This window comes from Medicago sativa, chromosome 2, assembly GCF_051527215.1.
Source record: "Medicago sativa cultivar Bolivia chromosome 2, Bolivia_mono, whole genome shotgun sequence".
Classification (NCBI taxonomy): domain Eukaryota; kingdom Viridiplantae; phylum Streptophyta; class Magnoliopsida; order Fabales; family Fabaceae; genus Medicago; species Medicago sativa.
The window spans coordinates 68,438,120-68,459,253 of NC_140750.1; the positions used below are offsets into that span (position 1 = coordinate 68,438,120).

General features: G+C 33.6%; 2 protein-coding genes across 2 annotated transcripts; one reads left to right on the forward strand and one right to left on the reverse strand.

The window, feature by feature from the left end:
- The first annotated feature begins 4,662 nt into the window (after positions 1–4,662).
- On the forward strand, positions 4,663–5,810 carry LOC146950063 (E3 ubiquitin-protein ligase BOI-like). The gene is made up of 2 exons (XM_085741539.1): positions 4,663–5,028; positions 5,298–5,810. The coding sequence occupies exons 1-2, from the start codon at positions 4,774–4,776 to the stop codon at positions 5,808–5,810; spliced, it is 768 nt and encodes a 255-aa protein (XP_085597665.1). The 5' UTR covers positions 4,663–4,773.
- A 2,074-nt stretch (positions 5,811–7,884) lies between these two features.
- LOC146950064 (peroxidase P7-like) lies at positions 7,885–10,763 on the reverse strand. The gene is made up of 3 exons (XM_085746029.1): positions 10,478–10,763; positions 8,912–9,103; positions 7,885–8,697 (listed from the first exon to the last, which is right to left on the reverse strand). Exons 1-3 carry the CDS (start codon positions 10,688–10,690, stop codon positions 8,143–8,145), a joined length of 960 nt encoding a protein of 319 aa, XP_085602155.1. The 5' UTR covers positions 10,691–10,763; the 3' UTR covers positions 7,885–8,142.
- Between the last annotated feature and the right edge of the window lie 10,371 nt (positions 10,764–21,134).

Sequence of the window (21,134 nt, forward strand, 5' to 3'; positions counted from 1 at the left end):
TGTAATGTTGTTGAATTATGAATGATGATTTAATTATTGTTGAATGATTTAATTTTTGTATGTTGAATGTGTCTAGACATGCCGTTTTGTATCATGGTTTTGCATTTCAGTTCTGCAGTGCATTTTTCATTGTAACTCATTTCTAATTATTGTTCCTATGAACGGTAATCAATTATAGTTAAAGATATTTTCGATAGTTCAAAATGTGTGTGAGCAATTACTAGATACCTAAAGACCGATATTCCTTGTTTTCTTGTGTACTAAGATTGCTCTCCTCCTTGTCTCACATCACAAGCCTTTTCTACTTCTTTTTCTTTCCTATGTCAACAAAGCACAAATTCGATTTTTATTTTAACTGGGCCATGATCTCCTTTTTATGCTTGGGCATGTAAACTTGTAGTTACTTATTTTATGATTATTACTTTTTCCACCCTACCTATTACTCGTGCGCCCTATTTTTTTTACGAAAATTCCCACGTGATTTTTGAATTCTATAATCTGAATTGAGTTTCCCTATTGTTATGGGGTTGAAAAATAAGTTTTTCACCAATTTGGATTTTACCATCTGAACACCCCAAAAAATAGGATGCATTCCATTCTTTTTTTTCAAATGATAGAATCTGAACACCCTTATTCAAGGAAAAAATAGTTCAAATTATATAATCCAAACTATATCAGCATAAATTCTAAGTTTGCTTGGAACATGGATAACTAGTTTAAAGACCATATTAATCTTCCTAATTTCTATTTTTCTGGTTTAGGTCATTGTTAGTTGTTCTTCGTCGAGAATCTAGTTTTCGGGCTACTTGATCAGATTGCTCTGAAACTTTCCTAGAAAATCAGAAGAAAAAAAAAATCAAGGATCAAGACTCCCATAGAATGTACTTCTTATGGGACTCTGCGCCTTAAAATCCAAAATTTCATCGTTTAGACCATTTTTTTTTTAATTTTTTCAGATTCAAAAAAAATCCAAAAACATTTGCATTAGTTTATTTGATTTTTACAATTTTTTGGTGGTATTTTTTTTTATATATTTTATTTGACATGTTTTATCATTTTTTTACTTTGTTTCTTTTGTTGTTTTTAAAAGCGAAATTCACAACTGCTGAAATATGAGAGATTTTGATTGCTGCTTATGTATAAACATATTTTAGATTATATAATTTGAACACATCCAAACTGTGTTCGGATTATATAATCCGAAACCCTATGAGTATTTTTGTAAAGAAAAATAAGGCACGCGAGAATGTAATAGGATGAGAAAAGTAATAGTTTGATTATATGTAACTCCTTTTCCCCTTCAAGCTCTTGTGTTTTGTAACCTCTTTAGACAATTCAGGACAACTATCTACCATAATTAATTAAACTTATCAACTTGTCTAAGCATTTGTAAGACTGTTTTTGAAAAGCTTATTTAAAATCCTTTTAGATACGTCTATAAGTCGTTTTTAAGCTTATTCCAATAAGCTCTTTAAGATATATCTTACGTAGACAATTTGACTTTATTTTATCTTTTGTTATAGGAATAACTTATACATAAACATTTATATGATAAATCATTGTCCTCTAAGTGAACTTATCTTTTGTTATAGGAATAACTTATACATAAACATTTATATGATAAATCATTGTCCTCTAAGTGAACTTAAGGTCTAAAATTGCATTGTATATCCTGCCAAGTAAGAGTTATTGGATCTTGGTATAAACTAATGGAGTTGTCATTAAAAACTTGAATTGATATATGAATGAATTGTAATATCATCTCGAAGAGAGTTAACTTCCAACTTGACTTTGTATCACTTAGATACAAACTAATTCGTGTACTTTTCCTAGTAGTAGCAACAATCTTTTGTTAACATAACTAAACACTTAGGTTTTCAACAAATAAGGGGGAATGATATGTTGATAATACTAGAAAGGATGTCTAGTAATGTTGGCTTGGAGATGCTTCATGAAGAATATTCATAAGGTCTAGAGAGGTTGTTGAAGTATATTCATCTTGGAGAGGAACATTATGAATACTCACATGGCTTGAAGGGCTTGTTGAAGAATACTTAGCTTGAAGAGGCCAAGTATCAATTCACATAGTGCCTGGAGAGGAAGAGAAATGAATATCTGGTTAATGGATTACATGCCTCTCGAGGGAAGTCAAATCATTTTGTTAGGGGTGAAGTGGACTAGATATCAGTTGTGAACCTGTATTAACAGACAATTTCATTCTATATTATCTTACTCTCTTTAATTACTTTGTGCCAGTTCTTAAGGTTTAGCTTCACATTTTATGTGATGATAAGATATTTGATGATATTTTAGCTATATTTTTTAGTCAAATTAGTAGGGTCTAAGGTCATTTTAGATATGTTTTAGAGGAGTTGATTATGGTTTAAGGGATATTTTGTATTGTTTTCATTTGAGTCCTTGCAATTCTATTTCTTCCAAAAACTAGTAACCCCGTAGGTGTTGAGTCATTTTAGTGAGAAATCATGTAATTTGGAAAATCAAGACATCACATGGAGTTATGAAGGCAAGAAAATGAAGATACATGGAGCTCAAGAAGGTTTTTTAATACAATACAATGAGAGAAAATAATGTCCCAAGTTCCAAGATAAAAGCAAGGAAGAAGATCCCCTAAAGAATGAAGAAAAACTATATTGTCTGCACATTTGATTCGATCATGCGCCGTAGGATGCGTCCTCATGTTTCCCTAGGTGCCTGGTAGTGCCATAGGGCAAAATTTTCCTACCTCGTGAGCCCCAGGAGCATGGTTCCGAGAAAATATCATATTGTCTTGTTTTTAAGCTAGATCAATGAAAAAAGCCCAGTAACCCAAATGGAAACTTGACTATAAATAGAGACTCTTGCACACACTTTTATTCATTCTGAAACTTAGTGGTGCAAGTTGTAGGTAAGCATAAAAGAGCACCAAGGGGCTTCCAACATCTCTTTGTTTCTAGAGTAAGTTTGCTTTCTCCTTCTTGTTTATGTCTTATGTTGCCATGGGAAACTAATCACTATGTGATTAGGGTTTTAAGATGAACCTCTATTTATTTCTTGGGTTAGTGTTTTAAGATAAATCTCTACTTATTTCTTGGGTAATATTAAAGCAATTTCTTTATTCATTTATGATTTAAGTTTCATATAATTTTCAATTGTTCCAAACATAATGCTTTTAGACTCTAGGCACAGATAATGGCTAAATGAATCTATTTGACCTTAGGTAGAAATAAGTCCTAGATGTCTATGTATGATCCCTAGAAATAAGAACATATTGAAAAATCATAATCGATGTCGAACATCAGAATCAAAACAGTTACTTTCCTGCAAACAAAATACTACTTTTATTGTGCAATCAATTCAAACTTGGAACCCTTAAACCCTTTTACTGTTTGATAATTTAATAAGTTTAGTTTTTTTTTTTGAAGAAGCTAAATTAGCCCACTTAAATTGACACTAGAGAGAATCGAACCTGAGACCTCAAGGAGGAGCACACTTCCAGATCTCAAGTCAATACCACTAGGCCAACCCAAGTGGGTTAATTTCATAAGTTTAGTAAATTGTCTAGTTGACGAAAATCCTTGTGGAGACTAGTTACAGTGTGGTGAATTTGCCAAATTTGTCATTATGTATTGAAGAGAGATAAGATTTAACTAAACCTTAACCCAATCCACCACAAACACACACACAAAATTGCCCTGTGTTTTCAAGACATTCAATGTATTATGGGGCAATACTTTTTTTGACCAAATAATAATGCAATGAATTAAATCATCCCATTAAACAAAGAAACCGACAAATCTTAGTCAATGTATTTTTCTTTGATAATCAATGAAATTTGACTTGTACACTATGAGTTTCTGTGATATCCACTGTTAAATTCAATCACTTTATTTATTCAAAATCATAAAAGCGCCTTTAAAATCTTTGACCCGATAATTTAGTCATAGAATATATTTATGCGATGAATTGTTACTTACCATATTACGCACCCACTTTAATGCTTAGAGGATATGTATATAGACTGAAATACTAAAAATAATACTACCTATGTCCCTAAATATATGACCCTGTTGAGAAAAATTCATTGTCCCTTTTCATAAGACATTATTTAAATTTTCAACTACATTTATTATTTCTTTTCCAACACATCCCTATTTATTTTACATCTTCATCTTCAATCAACAATATATGCGATGTTGAAAACATAAACTAACTATTTTTTTCATCAAGTATAAATTATAAAAACAATATTGATACTAACAAATTTAATACTATTAATTTACTACTAACAATATTAAGAGTATTATAGGAAGAAAAAAAAGTAAATCTATGAAAAATAATATCATTATTAATTTCCCTGGTATATAAGTGACCTTAAAATAACAATTAAAAAGGAGCAAATCAAATATATATATTTTTTTACTAAAGGAACAAATATAGTATTATTTAATTTAGGTATTAATTTCTAACTCATTAATTTTTTTTATTTTAAATATAAAATTGAAAAGTTAAATTTATTATTTAAGCAATTTATTTAAGTATGTATATATATATATATATATATATATATATATATATATATATATATATATATATGCATGTATGTTTCACACAACTCACACACTATCAAAAAAACCTCTTCCTTTCATCATGTGTCGAAATTTATTCTTCAAAAATTGACCTTTAATGAAATGTGATTGAGCATTCATTTCATCAAGGTTATAAAATATATTTTAGGAAGAGTGTTTCAGAAAGATTAGTTTGAAAATAATAGTCATGAATCCATACTCTCATGATAATCATGATCTTCCTTTCTCCACCAATGACTTTTTCTCAGTTGGACTTGCCGAGTTACAACAACATCAACATCCACAACATAATCAACAACAACAACAACAACAACAGTGGCAAAGAAATTTTGTCCCTGTTCCCAATCCTCATATTCATGCTTCAAACATCTTAAGTTCTTCAACCTTTATTGGTTTATTTGAGAAACAAGGGCAGGAAACAGACCAACTTATCAATATACAGGTAAAAATTCATATGTTTCTATAGTTAGGATTAAGGTCCATTTAGAAAGAGAGAAAGACTCATAAAATAAAATAATATTTATAACTCACTCCAAGGTGGATCCTTGGAATCAGAATCTAAAATATATTTTTATTTGACGAGTATTACTAGCTCACTCCAAGGCGGATCCTTTAAGAGGATCCCAATTTATTTATAACTTTCTAACTATATTTATTTATTTTGAAAATGTTGTTTACTTTGTTCTTTTTAATGTATTTTTGTCGTCATAGAATGGTCAAATAAAACTCATGTTACAAAGTCAAAGTAAGGAGTTACAAGTGGCTATGCTGAAAAACATGGAAATTTATTCACGACAAATTATGACAAAAGCAAACCAAGAAATTGCAAAAGTTGTAAAGAAAAATCAAGACATGGAAAATCTCTTAAGAAGCCTAGAGACAGAGAAAAGATTTTTGAAGAGAATAGCTGAGGAGAGGGGAGCCACAACAATAGCTCTGCATAACAAGTTGGAAGAAGAGAAGAAGAGAGCGAGTATGGTTGTGCTAAATGATGCAGAATCATGTTGCGGTGAAAGTGAAGAAGCAAGAGCTAACAAGCGCATGAGACGCGACGACAATTTGATATTTTGTTTAAAGTGTAAGAAAAAACCTGCTGGTGTCTTATTTCTTCCATGTAGGCATCTGTCTTCATGCAAACAATGTGAAGCTTTACTCCAAACTTGTCCAATATGTGGAATGGCAAAGAAGGATGTGATTGAGCTCCAAAGTTCAATTTCATATTGATTTAGGAAAAATCAATATTGTAGCTTATCTATCCTAAGACAAAGTATGAGGAGAGTAATGGTGATCTATATGATATTTCTAAAATTACTTTAGTTTCATATTTTATTTTATTTTATTTAGTTGTTACTTTGGTTTTTGTCAAAGTTGTTACTTTATATCAATAAAATAATATGTTATTTTGTTTCAATCTCAAGTTATTTAGATGCCCTTTATATTTAAAAAGGTAGTTATTACTTTTTTGACTCAATAAGACCATGAGAAATTAGGAACAAGGAGAAATTTTATTAATCGAAGTGGAACTAATGATCATTGTACAACTGTCATTAAAGGAATTTAAACTCAAGACTTTTAGATCATAAGGACATAATCTTACCACTGAACTAGTATCTCAAGTGTAAAAAACAATAGTAACGATCAGAGTTATATTCCAAAGTTTACGATACGTAATTTTTCACTGTTGAAATAACTTAAAACACATAATTTAAGTGAATGGATTAGAACTTAATACAAATTTAAGAACTTGTTATTTGACTCCGACTAACGACAAAATATTGGCGGGGTCCACGACCATCTAAATCGACATCTTATACCTAAAAAGATTTGCCTTTGTAGCTGAATATTTTAACTCATCCAAGTTTGTCCTATTGTGCTTAACATTTCCCATACATATACATATAGGTGTAACACACAAAATTTATCTTGTAAATTGTAATCTCCAGATTCCCTTAATTGCAAGTATTCTTAAAAGTCTCTGTCCACCAGGTGGAATTTATACCCTTTCTAAAGTATTTACCGCACATTTTAATAGTCTTTTATATACTCTTAATTTATTCAAATCAAGGCATAATCACACACTTATCCTAATCACAATGACTTTACATTAACCAACAATGTATAGTTAATGATCAATCATATAATTTACTTATAATAGTCAAGATACCTTTCTTTAACAAACATAATTTATCTTAGTGTGACCAACAACAACAAGTTCATTGATCAAACCTAGAATTTTTATCTATTGAAATATTTTCTTACGTTATTACTATATACACCCCCATAAAATGGATCTTTACTATATACACCCACTCCCTACAATTTTTTTGGGCCTCCTACAGGGCTGGGCCCTAGGCAGTCGCACCCTAGGCCTATGCAGAGGGCCGGCCCTAGATGCAACATCTGTTAAAATGTTTGGATAATGATAAATATGTTTGCATGTTTTGAAGCCAATGTGAGTCTACTACCGTTCAAGATATATTTTGGGTCCATCCTGAATCTGTTTTGTTGTTTAGCACTTTTCCTGTTTTGATCATGGACTACCCATATAAAACAAACTTGTATAAAATGTCATTGTTTGAGATAGTTATGGTTACCTCAATAGAGAAGATATATTCTATTGGTTTTGTTTTTCCGACGTTTGAAAAAGAGGACAATTTCACTTGTTTTTAGAATTTTTTCGTGATATTTTAATAATTTTTTGATTTTATTTAACATGCTTTATTATTTTTTACTTTGTTTTTTGGTTGTTTATAAAAGCGAAATTCGCAAATGCTGATCAAATGAGAGAGATTTTGATTTCTGCTTATATATAAGCATATTTCGATTTCTATAATCCGAACACAACCGAACTGTGTCCAGATTATAAAATCTAAAACTCCATGGACATTTTTATAAGGTGGGAAAAATAATAATCTTATTTTATTTAACTTCCTTTCCCTTCATGTTTGTGTGTCTTGCAACTGCTTTAGACAATTTAGGACAACTACCATAATTAATTAAACTTATCAACTTGTCTAAGCACTTGTAAGACTGTTTTTGAAAAGCTTATTTAAAACCTTTTTGATATGTCCATAAGTTTTTTTAAGCTTATTCCAATAAAGCTCTTTAAGATATATCTTATCTAGACAATTTGACTTTATTTTATCTTTTGTTATAGGAATAACTTATACATAAACTTTTATATGATAAATCATTATCCTCTAAGTGTTTACTTAAGTTGAAAATCCAAACAGGTTTACAATTGAGAAATAAGAAGAGATATAGACATATGTGAAACAAATGGTACGAGGAACATAAATTTAGAAGTAAAACAATGTCAAATTTGAATCCATCATAAAACTTAGAACGTTACAATATCAAATTGAAGAAGCACCAACAATACTACAAATTATCAATGTGTCCAAGATTTAGTCAACCTTTATGACCTAGACCCTGTAATTAAACAATCTCTCAAAAATCTCCACACAATATTTATTAAATTGCTGATATGCCCTCAAATTATTAGTCTCACAAAATTACATAAACATCAAAATAACAAACAAAAACCAATCCAAAATCAATTCACAACCCTGCAATTCTTTCTGATCTCACCCTTAGTCCCAGTAAGAGGACTAATTTTACTCATCTTCACCATAGCAGCAGCAAAGTCTCTAGAAAAAGCAGCACCATCTCTACTATACTTCCTAACCAAAGAAATTTGAGAACCAACACCATTGAAAAGAACTTGATCAGAATGTAAAAGACCTTTATTAGCAATAAGGTCCTTATAATAATTGTTGTCAAATTTAGTTGGAGTGACAGAATCAAAGGGTGCTAAATTGGTGTCACCACCAGAGGTAGGACAATTTCTTTTTCTTAAGTTAGCAAGGTTTCTGTTAATGTTGGCTTCATTGTGTATGCGATTTCTAAAAAATTGACACTCAGTTTGCCCTATGGTGTGTGCACCAGAAAGGACTGTAAGGTCATTTAATGTTAGACTTTTGTTTTGAAACATTCTAGTGAGTGTGGATAGGTCAGAAGATGGTCCAGGAATTTGGCTGTTTGCTGCACTTTGACTTGCTGTTCTTGCATCTCTTCTTCCTAGTGGTACTGTCCATGAGGGTCCTCCAAGCTATATAAATTAATTGAAACATGGTTATAGGATACACATATTGTTTACAGGGTTAATATATGTTTACCAATGTAATATTAGGGTTAATATTTTTTTACAGAGGGGTAAACCAGAAGCCGTTAATATTACTGGAGTTAAACATATATTAACCCTAGTTTATATATTTATATATGTTCATTGTTCATGTCTTATAGGACAAACATATATGACTTACCAGTGCTATTCCATCTCTAGTTGCAAGTGCTAGAATATCTGCACAAGAGACAGTGGCTTTGCAAGAAGCTTCAACGTTGGTTTTAATGGTATCAATCACTTCAAAACCCCTAGCTGAATCTTTGTTAGGTCCAGCATTTTTCTCACCGACAAATGTTCCCTTATCATCCAATAAGATTGATGCATCACATCCCTACCAAATAAACAAAGAAATAAAACTCACATGTTAATGTATTTTTTTACAAAAAATAAAGATAACCCGTGACTAAAATAGTAACTGAAGTCTAGCCCGTGATTATTTTTTGTTGTTGATAAAAGAATATAATATTTATTACTGTACTCACTATGGAGCAGGAGTAGTTTATTATGTGATGTTAGAATCACATGATAGTAATATTCATTGCTTTTTGAACTTGTGATCAAACTCACAACATGCAAGTTAATAGCATAAAACAATAAAGTGTCAACAAATAATATTGAAAAATTAAAATGATCGGGACAGTCATGCCTCCTGATCAGTAACATTGACGCTAGAGTCACTAATTGAATATGCAATCAATCAAATTTAATATGAGATATGTCAATATGATCTAAACGAGCACCACAATGAAGATGAGAAATCAAACAACGTCACACCAAGACAACATATAAAACAACACCGAAAGCAGACGACAAATCACAAAAAAAAAAAAAATGCACAGGGGTTAGAAAAATTGTGTTATTTGAATATCAAAATGCATATATAATATGTAATATTATATATGCTTATCTTTATCTCTCATAATTTTTATCTTCTACATCTTACACATATTTAAAAAAATATGCAGAACAATCAAACAACATCATTTTTTATTGGGTTAATTAAGTAAATGGTCCCTATAAATATTTAGAATTTTGTTTTTAGTCCCTACAAAATAAAGTCACACTTTTTAGTCCTTATAAAATTTTCCATCAGCATTTTTAGTCACTATAAAATTTTTCCATCAGCATTTTTAGTCCCTGTCAAAAATTTCCATCAACATTTTTGGTCCCTAAAATGTTTAAGGAAAATGTCACATGGACTAAAAAGTGTGATTTTATTTTGTAGGGACTAAAAATAAAACTGTGAATATTTATAGGGACTAAAAACTTAATTAAGTTTTTTTTTTATAGGCAAGAAGACTTATAATAAGAGTACAAGAGTACTCTAACCCATCATCATACAACAAAGCGAATAATTACAAACTTAAGCAACCCAAAGAACATGAACACCAATCTGAATAATTAATCCTTACAATTCTCTCTAATCTACGAATAAACCACCCCAAGACAATATTTTAACACGATTCACCACTACACCAATTTTATCCACCACACCTTTAAACATAACTCTACTCAAACAACATCGTATTCAATATCAAAGTTTTGATATTAAAAAAAAACATTTCTTTTCTATGTTACGTCTCTAGAAACTAATTGACCTAACTTATATAAATTATTAAGTGATAAAGATCTTTGTTAGAATATGAGATAAAGTAAAATTAAATCATATATCATGCATACAATAAATGATTTTGCATAGACTTACATTTACAAAGCAATCATGGAAGAACAAGCGAAGTATAGAAGCCCCCATCCGGGCTTCATTTTTGATAACTTTGATCATTTCATTGCGCACAATAGTTTGGAGATTAGGACAAGTTCTTGCATAGAAGTTCGCAGAAAGTTGTGCATTAATGGTTGAACAAGCTAAGAGAGAACAAATAGAGAGTGTAACAAAGAGTGTAATCAAGGTGGCCATATAGTTAAATCTATAAATATCTAGCTTGAAGCTACCAATGGAGGGAAGCAAATGAAGTGTGTGAATTGTGAATGAAGAAACATGTGAAAGATTATGCAATATATAGAGGAATTATTAGGCAGTGTGTGATGGTGCATGCATATTTGGAATATAATAAATAATAATTTGTCCCAATTTTCAAATTTGTCTGCGCAATATACGTTATAATTTATAGTACTTTTTTTTAAAAAAAAAATTAGGGAATCTCTGTGGAGAAAATTTGTGAGATAAAGATGAGTATATAATATGTTACTCATTAGAGTAGTTGATGCACTCCCAATAATCAAACAAAGAAAAAGTTGCAAATAATTGAAGATTGTGAAGCATTAACAAAAGGGAGAAAAAGCATAAAGCTGCAAATAATAAAAGGAACGTATTAAGTAATTTATATTTGTTTTTTTCAGCAAAAAAAAGTAATGAATTGTTTTCCAAATGACATTAATTAATTGATAAATTGTTTTTTTTAGAGGAATTGATAAATTGTTATCCGTACGGAGTATATTGCAACAGTCAAGAAAAAGCTACATGTGAAAGATCTGTCATGTGCATTTCAATCTTTTATGGCTCGCGGATCCATTTTGAATGTTCAAACGTGTTAAATTAAATAAAAGATTAGGAGTAAGTAAGTAATTTTTGGCGAACACAATGTAGCCTAACTTTTAGTTGGGTGTAGACATGATCTCAATAGCAAGTGGTTAGAGCATCCACAATGGTAGTTCCTTAACAAGGACTCCTTAAATGGACCCCACATGACACATCACTTATTTATAAATTTTTAATAAAAGTACCTATTAAGGACTCAATGACTCCAATGATAATACACTAATAATGACTCCAATGAAAAATACTTAAATATTTCCCACTATCTTTATATCATTGTTATACCCTAATTTTGGACCTAAAAATACTAACTCAATTCATCCTTTCTTGCATTATAAGTCATTTGATATGTCTCTGATCAATTGCATCTTTCTCTGCATTTTATTTCAATGTTATTTGCAAAATTCACATGCAAGGGTATTTTAGTCATTTCCAATGTCAAAGTTTCTTTCAGTCTTTTAAATTTTGTCTGAGTCTTTTCATCTGGTTAGAATAAGTCTCTGTTTCATTCTATGTCAAAATCCATTTCAAAAACTGCATTTGAAGTCATTTTGGGTCAGTTTTGCCCCTAGGGGCATTTTAGTCTTTTCATGTGTTAAAGCCCTGTTTAAATCCTAAAAATTGTCTCTGAGTCTTTTAATTTTGCTTGTATGAGTCTTTGCTTCAATTTCTTGTTAAAAATCCATTTTAAAATTTGTATCTGAGTCATTTTCAGTCATTTTAGCCCCAGGGGCATTTTGGTCATTTCACACGAAATTTCGGCAGAGAGGTACTTTAAAGTACCTCATTTAGGCCATTGGTTCGTTTTAGTCCGTTTTGTCAATTTTAATCGTTTCACTTTACGTTATTTTCCAATTCCCAATTTTAATTCACTTTATTTTATTTTTAAGTCCTAAATTTCTAAATTTGCATTTTAGTCCATTTTTGGTCCAAGTCATTAGTCCAGTACATGTGTCAGTCCCTCATTAGTCCAAGAGTTAGTTACGCCACGTGTCAGGTCCCAATTGGTCCATATGATCCAGTCATCAGCTATATAAACCAGTCTTCAGTCAAAGTCAAGGAATCTTTCAATCATTGGGCACAGATCACAAAAAAGTCACAAAAAACAGTTACACCATTTCTCTCTCTCCAATTTCCAGATCGAAAACTATGGGAGATTGAAGATCTTCATCTTCAACCTCCAGAAGTTTCGAACCCTAATCCAAAAAATCCAGAAATTCAACACTGTTGAATCTACCAAACCAGCAGAAACACGTTTTCGATTCCCTTTCTTCACTTTCTCGGATCAAATCCACCAAAAACAGCAAGAAAAGAACGAATTTCCATGAATGTTCAAGAACGTTCGTAAACGCTCAAGAACACGCATGAACAACAAGAGCAATTGCCAGTAACCTTCATCCGTTTCACAACACACAATCCGAATCTCTTCCACCATAATCACAACAACAATTCGGTTTCGTTGCTCATACAACACAAAATCATCCGATCTACACCGTCCTCCAATACGACGGTAACAGATTCGACGATCTAAGCGTTCAAGCACCAAACGGAGCCAAAATCGCAAAGAAGCAAGAAAAAGGAGGCGAGTTCGAACAGAGCAAGGGAAGAAGTGGACGAATCCAACAAGAACGTCGTCGAGATTGTTCGCCTCCGATTTAACAGAGGTACTTGCTTTCACACGCTCCGATCTGTTCAGTGTCATGCTCATTTTGTTTGTTTATGAAAAGAACTTTTGTTAAACGTGTAGATCTAGGCTTCGTTAGTTTCGTTCTTGAAATTCTAAGCATGGATTCGTGTAGAGAAGATGAAGACGAACCTTTTAGTATAAAAATTTTACAGAAAAATGGAGGTTTAAGTTTCCGGTGCGGCGGCGCCGCCACCTTGGCCGGCCGACCACCGCACCGGACCACCTGGCTTCATCTTCTCCGATCGAACTGTTTAGAAAGAGAGGGAGAGTGTTGCAGACCGGTTAGAGAGAGAAAGGAGATGGGAAATGAGGGTTTTCCCTTGGAAATTTGCTTATATACTCCCCGTCCAATCTTCTACGCGCGCGCGTACCTATCTCCCCTGCACCATCGCGCGTTGTGGCCTTTGGATCTTGGATCTGATCCATGTGGATCAATCCAACGATCCTTAGGCGTTCTGATGATCCATTACCTGTGATGTATGGGCCTGGACCTAGTTTTCTACTGAATTTCGTTTTTTCCTCTTGTTTCTTGCTATTTGCACCACGTTGCATGTTCTTTACACCTCCTTGTCATACCCCAAATTTTGACCAAAAATCATGCATTCATACACTGACACGTGTCCTTTAACCCCGACCAATCTTTGACTTTTCAGCGAAAAATTCGGCAGAGAGGTATTTTAAAATACCTCATATTTGGTTCCGAGTCGGGCCCTCTTCTCTCAATTTTCTTTTTATTTAATTTTTAGTTTCCATCTTTTTATTAACCTTAAATTCAACTTTTAAATCTTTATTTTTTACCTCATTTTGTTTTTATTTCGAATCATTTGTTGTTATTATTATTATTATTATTATTTCCTTTTTATATACATAAAATTCAAAGCTGCCCGAAAATATCCAAAGGAACACAGCTTCACACAACCTGTCATGTTCCCTTGTACCCACACAAGGGCAGTTTCTGTTGCTCCTTTGACAAACCACATGTCTCAATCCTTTTCTATATAACCAGCAGCACACAACAAGGAAAGCAGAGCCAATTTCACACAGAAAAATTCATCACAAACCCAATTCACACACAAGCCAAACCTGCAAAAGAAATAAAAAAACCAGCAATAACAGAGAGCATTTTTAGGAATCCAAACAGCCATAACCAGCATCCAAATCGATCCCTGCATCACAAATTGCTTCAAACACAATCAGCAAATCAATTCCATCACACAATCCTACACCGTACCACACCAACAACTAATCAAAACCGAACCAAACAACCACAATAATCAAACTGAATTCAAAACGAGGTAATTTCACCTCATTTATTTGCTTGTAGATCTAGGACATTTTAAACGTGATTTGAGACTTTTGAGTCCGAAAATAGAAGAAGAAAGAGGTGGATAAGAGGATAGAACAAAAAAAACAAAAAAATATATAAATTAGGGTTCCGGCGCGGTGGCGCCGCCGTACCGGCCGGCCAACCGCCGCCGGAACCCCCTTACCTTCGCCGGAAACTTCAAAGCCATGAAGAACATTCATATGTTCTTATTTCTTTTATTGAAGAGAGAGAGACGAGAGCAATTCTTTTGTAGAGAGAGAAGAGGTTTGTAAAAATGAAGTTTCTAACTACAAAACATATTTATACCATATCCTAACCCGCTCCAACACAACCCACCTGACCCGCTCCAGTTACTAAACCGACCCACCCAGGGTCCAACCCAGGCCCAGCTACGCGCCTGTCTCTCTCCATGGCCCAATCTCTGTTTTCTTTGCTTCCTGCACCCCCATATCACTTCATACACCCCCTGCATCTAACTTTATTTCTTTTTTCATGCATTTTAATTTTCTCTTGCATTTTATATTTTCGTTCTCATGCATTTTTATTTTATTTTCGCATTACATTCTATTATCTACTATTATCATATGCATATTTAAATTTTGTCATTAAATACACACATCAATCCAGAGTGCTCTGGTCCATTTTAGTTCTCATACATTTTTATTTTATTTTCGCATTACATTCTATTATCTACTATTATCATATGCATATTTAAATTTTGTCATTAAATACACACCTCAATCCAGAGTACTCTGGTCCTAAATCAACTGTTAATATTATGCTTCTGCTTATATAGTCGTTCTCCAAAGTATTATGGTCCATGTTTAAAATAACCGCATATTTCAGCTTAACATTATTTTTTCTCATTCTGCTTATATAATTTTCATATCATTATTCAAAAACAACAAAAACATTCAAATAATTAAGAATCACAAAAATATTTTCATAGCAAACCTTGATTTTTCAATCAAGCGATCGTCATTTTATTTTGTTTTCTTAATCAAACTTTAATCAATTTAATTCTACTTCGAGTCTATTTTTCTTTAATATTAAAAAACACAAACAAATACTCATTCGCCATTTTGGCTGTTCCTTTTAAAATCTTTTTCAAAAACTATTAAAAAACACAAAAACAAATCAAACGTAAATTTCTACCCCGAACTACGAGGTTTTGATCCCTCACGGGTACGTAGGCAGAGGACACTCGTCCTTCCAAATCAATAAAACGTAGATAATTTAGGTCTCTAATTTTCTTTTATCATTGCTAATTCCATTTTTTAAAGCAAGCAAGTTTATAGCACAAAAGTTAAATAAAATCAAGAGGTTCTCGTAGAGTACTACGAATATTTAGGGTGCTTAACACCTTTCCCTAAATATAACCAACCCCCGAACCCTTAATCCCTAAAAATGTGGTATTTGAACCTTTTTCCACTTTCTTTTGAAAAGAATTAAATGTTCAGTCGTGAAATCAAAAGCGGGTCAAACGCCGATTAAAATGGCATTTCGACCGTCCGAAAAATGGCGCGACAGAAATGGCGACTTCACTGGGGACGACAAGTAAGAGGGTTAAGCCTAACTTGGCTTTATTTAAATTTTGTGCTATAAACTTGCTAAAAAAAAAAATTAAATAAAAGATGGAAATCCATGTATATTGGTTCTTCTTTCTTCTTTTCTTTTTAATGTGAGTGGTGAGATAAGCTCTATACCCGGACTTGAGAGAAATTTAAGACAGGACGGTGGTATAATCATAGTGCCTTGCCAAGAGTGAATTTTGGTTTGTGACACATGTGATAACCCCACTCAACTGAGGGATCTTGGAAGTATACTATGTTGGCATGAGTATTCGTGTTTGGCATGTTATTTTCAAGTGACTGTCGAAAGTTGAGGACCTTTAGTTACCTTTAACCCCTCTTGGCCTTTTGGGACGTGGTGCGGTGGCTAATCATGAGTAATCTTGGTTTAGTTGACACGCGATACCACACTCAGACGAGACTTTCTTACGAACATTATTGGAACGGAAGTATTTCCGTAACCTGATAGTGTTCGGAAGTGGTTGAAAACTTTGGGAACCTTGGTAGGACCTTTGTTACATGTGCAAATAAAAACCTTAGCCCTTACCAAATGGCGTTGTTACCCTTAACTCCAACATCGTGGACTTAATCCTCACCATATTTTCACCGTTGTGTAGCACAATCATGCATACATGCAAAAAAAAAAAAAAACTTTTCTCATCAAAACATCGAAGGACTAAAAAAAAGATTTTTGTAAACATCAGAAATATTTCACATTGAAAGGAAAATCGAACTGATTGCAATATCTTTACAAATTTTCAAATGAAATCACGTTCATCAACGTTGTTTACAATTCACTTTGACAAATCCTTCGATAACAAAAAAATAATAATACATTTTTTGCATAAACATATCATGCATCATTCTTCATTCATAGTTTCTAGTCCGTGTCTCATACTTTGTTTTCTGTCTACAAAGAGGTAGAGTGGTCCGATGTCTTCACCCAAATTCAGGTTGCAAATGCAGACACTCGTGCAAACACATCAACTCGATCAACTTAAGCAAGAAGTCCATGAACTTCATAGAGAGGTAACAACACTTCGGGTTGAGGTAGAGAAGTTAACTAGCCTAGTATCTTCATTGATGGCTACAAGGGAACCACCGCTTGTCAAGCAAAAGCTTCAGCCACCATATCAACCGAGGTGCATGCAACAGCCTCGACAACAGGCTCAACATCAGCTTACTCCTCCAAGTCAGGCCCTTCAGTTGGTTACTTCTCAAAATCAGGCTCAAAGAGCGTCGCAGTTTGACCCAATTCCTGTCAAATATGCGACTTTGCTTCCCATCTTGCTTAAGCAGAACCTTGTTCAAACGAGACCACCTCCTCGTGTGAGAGATCCCTTACCATTGTGGTATCGTGCTGACCGCACATGTGTCTTCCATCAAGGGGCGCCAGGGCATGACACAGAGCAGTGTTTTGCTTTGAGGGATGAAGTGCAGAAATTAATCAAGAACAAAGTCTGGTCCTTCGAGGACCCAGATGTGCAAGTGTTACTCAAACAAACTTCTCACTCTGTTGTCGCTTGTAGGCCCACCATGGGTGCTGTTCTAAATATGGGCTATCCGCCCCAGCTACATCAATGTCAACAACAGCCTCAACAACAGGCACGACAAGCACCACATCATGATCCGATTCCCACGAAGTATACAAAGCTGCTCCCTTTGTTGCTCCAGAAAAATCTTGTCCAAATTAGGCCACCTCCTCGCATGCAAAATCCTTTACCTCACTGGTATCGTGCCGACCGCACATGTTAATTTCACCAAGGGGCACCAGGGTACAACGTCGAACATTGCATTTGTCTTAAGAAGGAGGTCCATAAACTGATTCAGAGCAAGGAATTATCCTCCACAGACCTGGATCCAAATGTGCATGTCAATCCGATACCAAATCAAAATATCTAGTGTTTGTGACACATGGAATGGTCAGTCGCAGTCGAATTGTCGTCAATAGTTTCTTCCGTTACTCAATTGTTCAAGAAGTGTGTTTGTTGTTTGTTTTATGCTTTCTCAAAAAAAAATATATCCTTCTGTCCCACCCGAAACGGAAGTGAACTTGTTTAGGGCTTTCTGCTTTATGTATTTTCATCATTAATGAAAAGTCGCCTTGATCCCGGCTTTGTTTTTATTTTGTAATTTTTCTGGAAAAATGGTAATACAAAAAAAAAAACCTAATAAAATTTTCTTTTTCTTTAATCATTGTCACATATCTGCATAATCATAATGTTTTTATCAAACCATGCATTGTTAAAAAAAAAAACCGTTGAACACTTAAACCCTGTACTCTCTCTCGACTTTGAGTTCCTGGTATCTGAGACTGAAGAGAAGGATGATGAAGAAGTTTCCAATGAGATTTCTAGCCTACTGGGGCATCGTGGCTGTCAAAGCTGCAAAAATCAAGAAAGATTTATCTAGAAGAGGACGTTCATTTTGCCTTGCATGGGTATTGTACTTCAGTACACACTTCAACAGGGGCAATCCCCCTCCATCCCTCAGTGTACAATGTAAGGGCAATGCTTCTCATGGAGATCAAAAGTCCCGTCGACGGAAGTTCCAATGAAAGATTTAAAAGTGTTACCGCCGTATGCATTGGACAGTTATATCAACAGGATAAAGCAAGTATGCGACAAAGAAGGCTTGTCCCCGTAACTATCAAGAAAGTGACGTCGTGCTACCTAATTCCAGGGGCAAATGGATGCCAATTCACAATGAATGGTAGCAAACTTGTATGTCATGTGAATACCGATGCAGTCAAGAAATACTTTGTTAAAATGAAAAAGCTCGATAAGTCGCAAACATGAAAAAGCGACTTAGACAAAAATGAGCGTCTCGGTGGACTGAAAACCCGAGAGGGCGGTCCAGGCAAAAATTAGAGACATGGACAAAAATGATTATCCTGATAGGTCGAAACCCGAAAGGGCGATCTATGCAAAAGTTAAGGATCATGACAAAGTAACTGCATCCAGTCAGTAACAATCCGCTCGGAGCATACCTGTTATCAAAGATCATCCAATTTGAAGCTTGGGGCATTTCAGTCATAAAAAGACCTCCTATCTATATCAAGGTAACTGCAGCAAATCAGTTATGATTCATCTGGGGCATTTCACCTGTCAAAAGAATCTCCAATATGAAGCATCTGCGAATCAATGACTTGGTACAATGAAATTCAAAGTTGTGAGGGAGTATAATGGTTATTGTGTTCAATGTATCTTTCCCTTTATAATTACCATTTTTGCAAAACTTTCTAAATCCATGGAGCCACGCCTTTGGCATGCTACCACTCCTTTACATTAATTTGAGCCTATGCCTATTTATTTGAAATTCTCGTTTATTCGGTTCGTAAAAATTTTCTTCTATTTTTGATGTTAATATTTAAAGCAAAAATTTTATTTTTAAAACCTTTTTCATGTCTTTTGAAAAGCATAAACAACATGTACATTTTCTTTGAACTTATGCGTAGAGGAAACATACATCAACATCCGTCTCAAGGACATTTAAACTCTGCAAGTATGACCAAAAGTTGTGAGATGCCTCTGTCAAAAAAAAAAAATAGTAATAAAGAGCTCGCTAAGTCGAAAACCTGAAAAGGCGGCTTAGGCAAAAATGAGCATCCCGGTGGATTGAAAACCTGAAAGGGCGATCCAGGCAAGAATTAGGGATTCAAAAGAAAAACAATACAAAAAAAATGAAAAAATGAACAAAAAGACAGAGGCATCACATTTCAAGTGGGCCAAATGGAATAATGCACTTTATGCTCGCTCGATTAACGACAACTGTAGGATGGGTTTCATCCCAAAAATGACGACTTCTACCAGTGTTTGTTCAAAGGGATTTACCCCGACAATGTTTGATTCATCCCCAAGTGATGTTATCCCCAACGAAGAGTGCTGAATGCTTGAAGCATGATGTCGGGCCACTTTCTATCGGACCTGCCCAGCTTTGTCTCATCAATCTTACCATCATATTGTCATATGAGTCTCATACATATTCATACGTTCATTCATTCATTCATACATAACATGCATACAAATATCATTCATACATGGTTGCATTGTCACCCAGTGTCTTATTTCAATAGTATCTCATAAAAGCGTCACCCCCAATACGACTAATTCAAAAGTCTACCACCTTTAAAATTACTTCAAGGGGCAGGTCCCACCATTTATTTCACATTTTTACCATTGTCCTCTCGAATTTCCCCAGTATTTGTTCGAACCTTATCTCGAGTGTCCTTTACTAATTCAAAAGTAATTGACAAATTTATCTTGTTCGTCTTTACCAATTCAAAGGTAACAGACATTGTCCTTTACTAATTCAAAAGTAATTGACAAATTTATTTCTTGCTCGTCTTTACCAATTCAAAGGTAACAGACATTGTCCTTTACTAATTCAAAAGTAATTGACAAATTTATTTCTTGTTCGTCTTTACCAATTCAAAGGTAACAGACATTTGTCCTTTACTAATTCAAAAGTAATAGACAAATTTACTTCTTGTTCGTCTTTACCAATTCAACGGTAACAGACGTTGTCCTTTACTAATTCAAAAGTAATTGACACGTTTATTTCTTGTTCGTCTTTACCAATTCAAAGGTAACAGACATTGTCCTTTACTAATTCAAAAGTAATTGACAAATTTATCTTGTTCATCTTTACCAGTTCAAAGGTAACAGACATTGTCCTTTACTAATTCAAAAGTAATTGACAAATTTATCTCTTGTACGTCTGTACCAGTTCAAAGGTAACAGACATTGTCCTTTACTAATTCAAAAGTAATTGACAAATCTATCTCTCGTTCGTCTTTACCAGTTTAAAGGTAACAGACATTGTCCTTTACTAATTCAAAAGTAATTGACAAATTTATCTCTTGTACGTCTGTACCAGTTCAAAGGTAACAGACATTGTCCTTTACTAATTCAAAAGTAATTGACAAATCTATCTCTCGTTCGTCTTTACCAGTTCAAAGGTAACAGACATCGTCCTTTACTAATTCAAAAGTAATTGACAAATTTACTTCTTGTTCGTCTTTACCAGTTCAAAGGTAACAGACATTGTCCTTTACTAATTCAAAAGTAATTGACAAATTTTATCATGTTCGTCTGTACCAATTCAAAGGTAACAGACATTGTCCTTTACTACTTCAAAAGTAATAGACAAATTTATTTCTTGTTCGTCTTTACCAGTTCAAAGGTAACAGACATTGTCCTTTACTACTTCAAAAGTAAT

Bases quoted from the DNA above. Each gene is read 5' to 3' on its own strand.
- LOC146950063 (XM_085741539.1), top strand. From the start codon at position 4,774: ATGAATCCATACTCTCATGATAATCATGATCTTCCTTTCTCCACCAAT. The intron at 5,029-5,297 runs GTAAAAATTCAT...TTGTCGTCATAG, and splicing joins ACCAACTTATCAATATACAG to AATGGTCAAATAAAACTCAT.
- LOC146950064 (XM_085746029.1), bottom strand. From the start codon at position 10,690: ATGGCCACCTTGATTACACTCTTTGTTACACTCTCTATTTGTTCTCTC. The intron at 9,104-10,477 runs GTAAGTCTATGC...TTTATTTGGTAG, and splicing joins TCCATGATTGCTTTGTAAAT to GGATGTGATGCATCAATCTT. The intron at 8,698-8,911 runs GTAAGTCATATA...TAATTTATATAG, and splicing joins CTAGAGATGGAATAGCACTG to CTTGGAGGACCCTCATGGAC.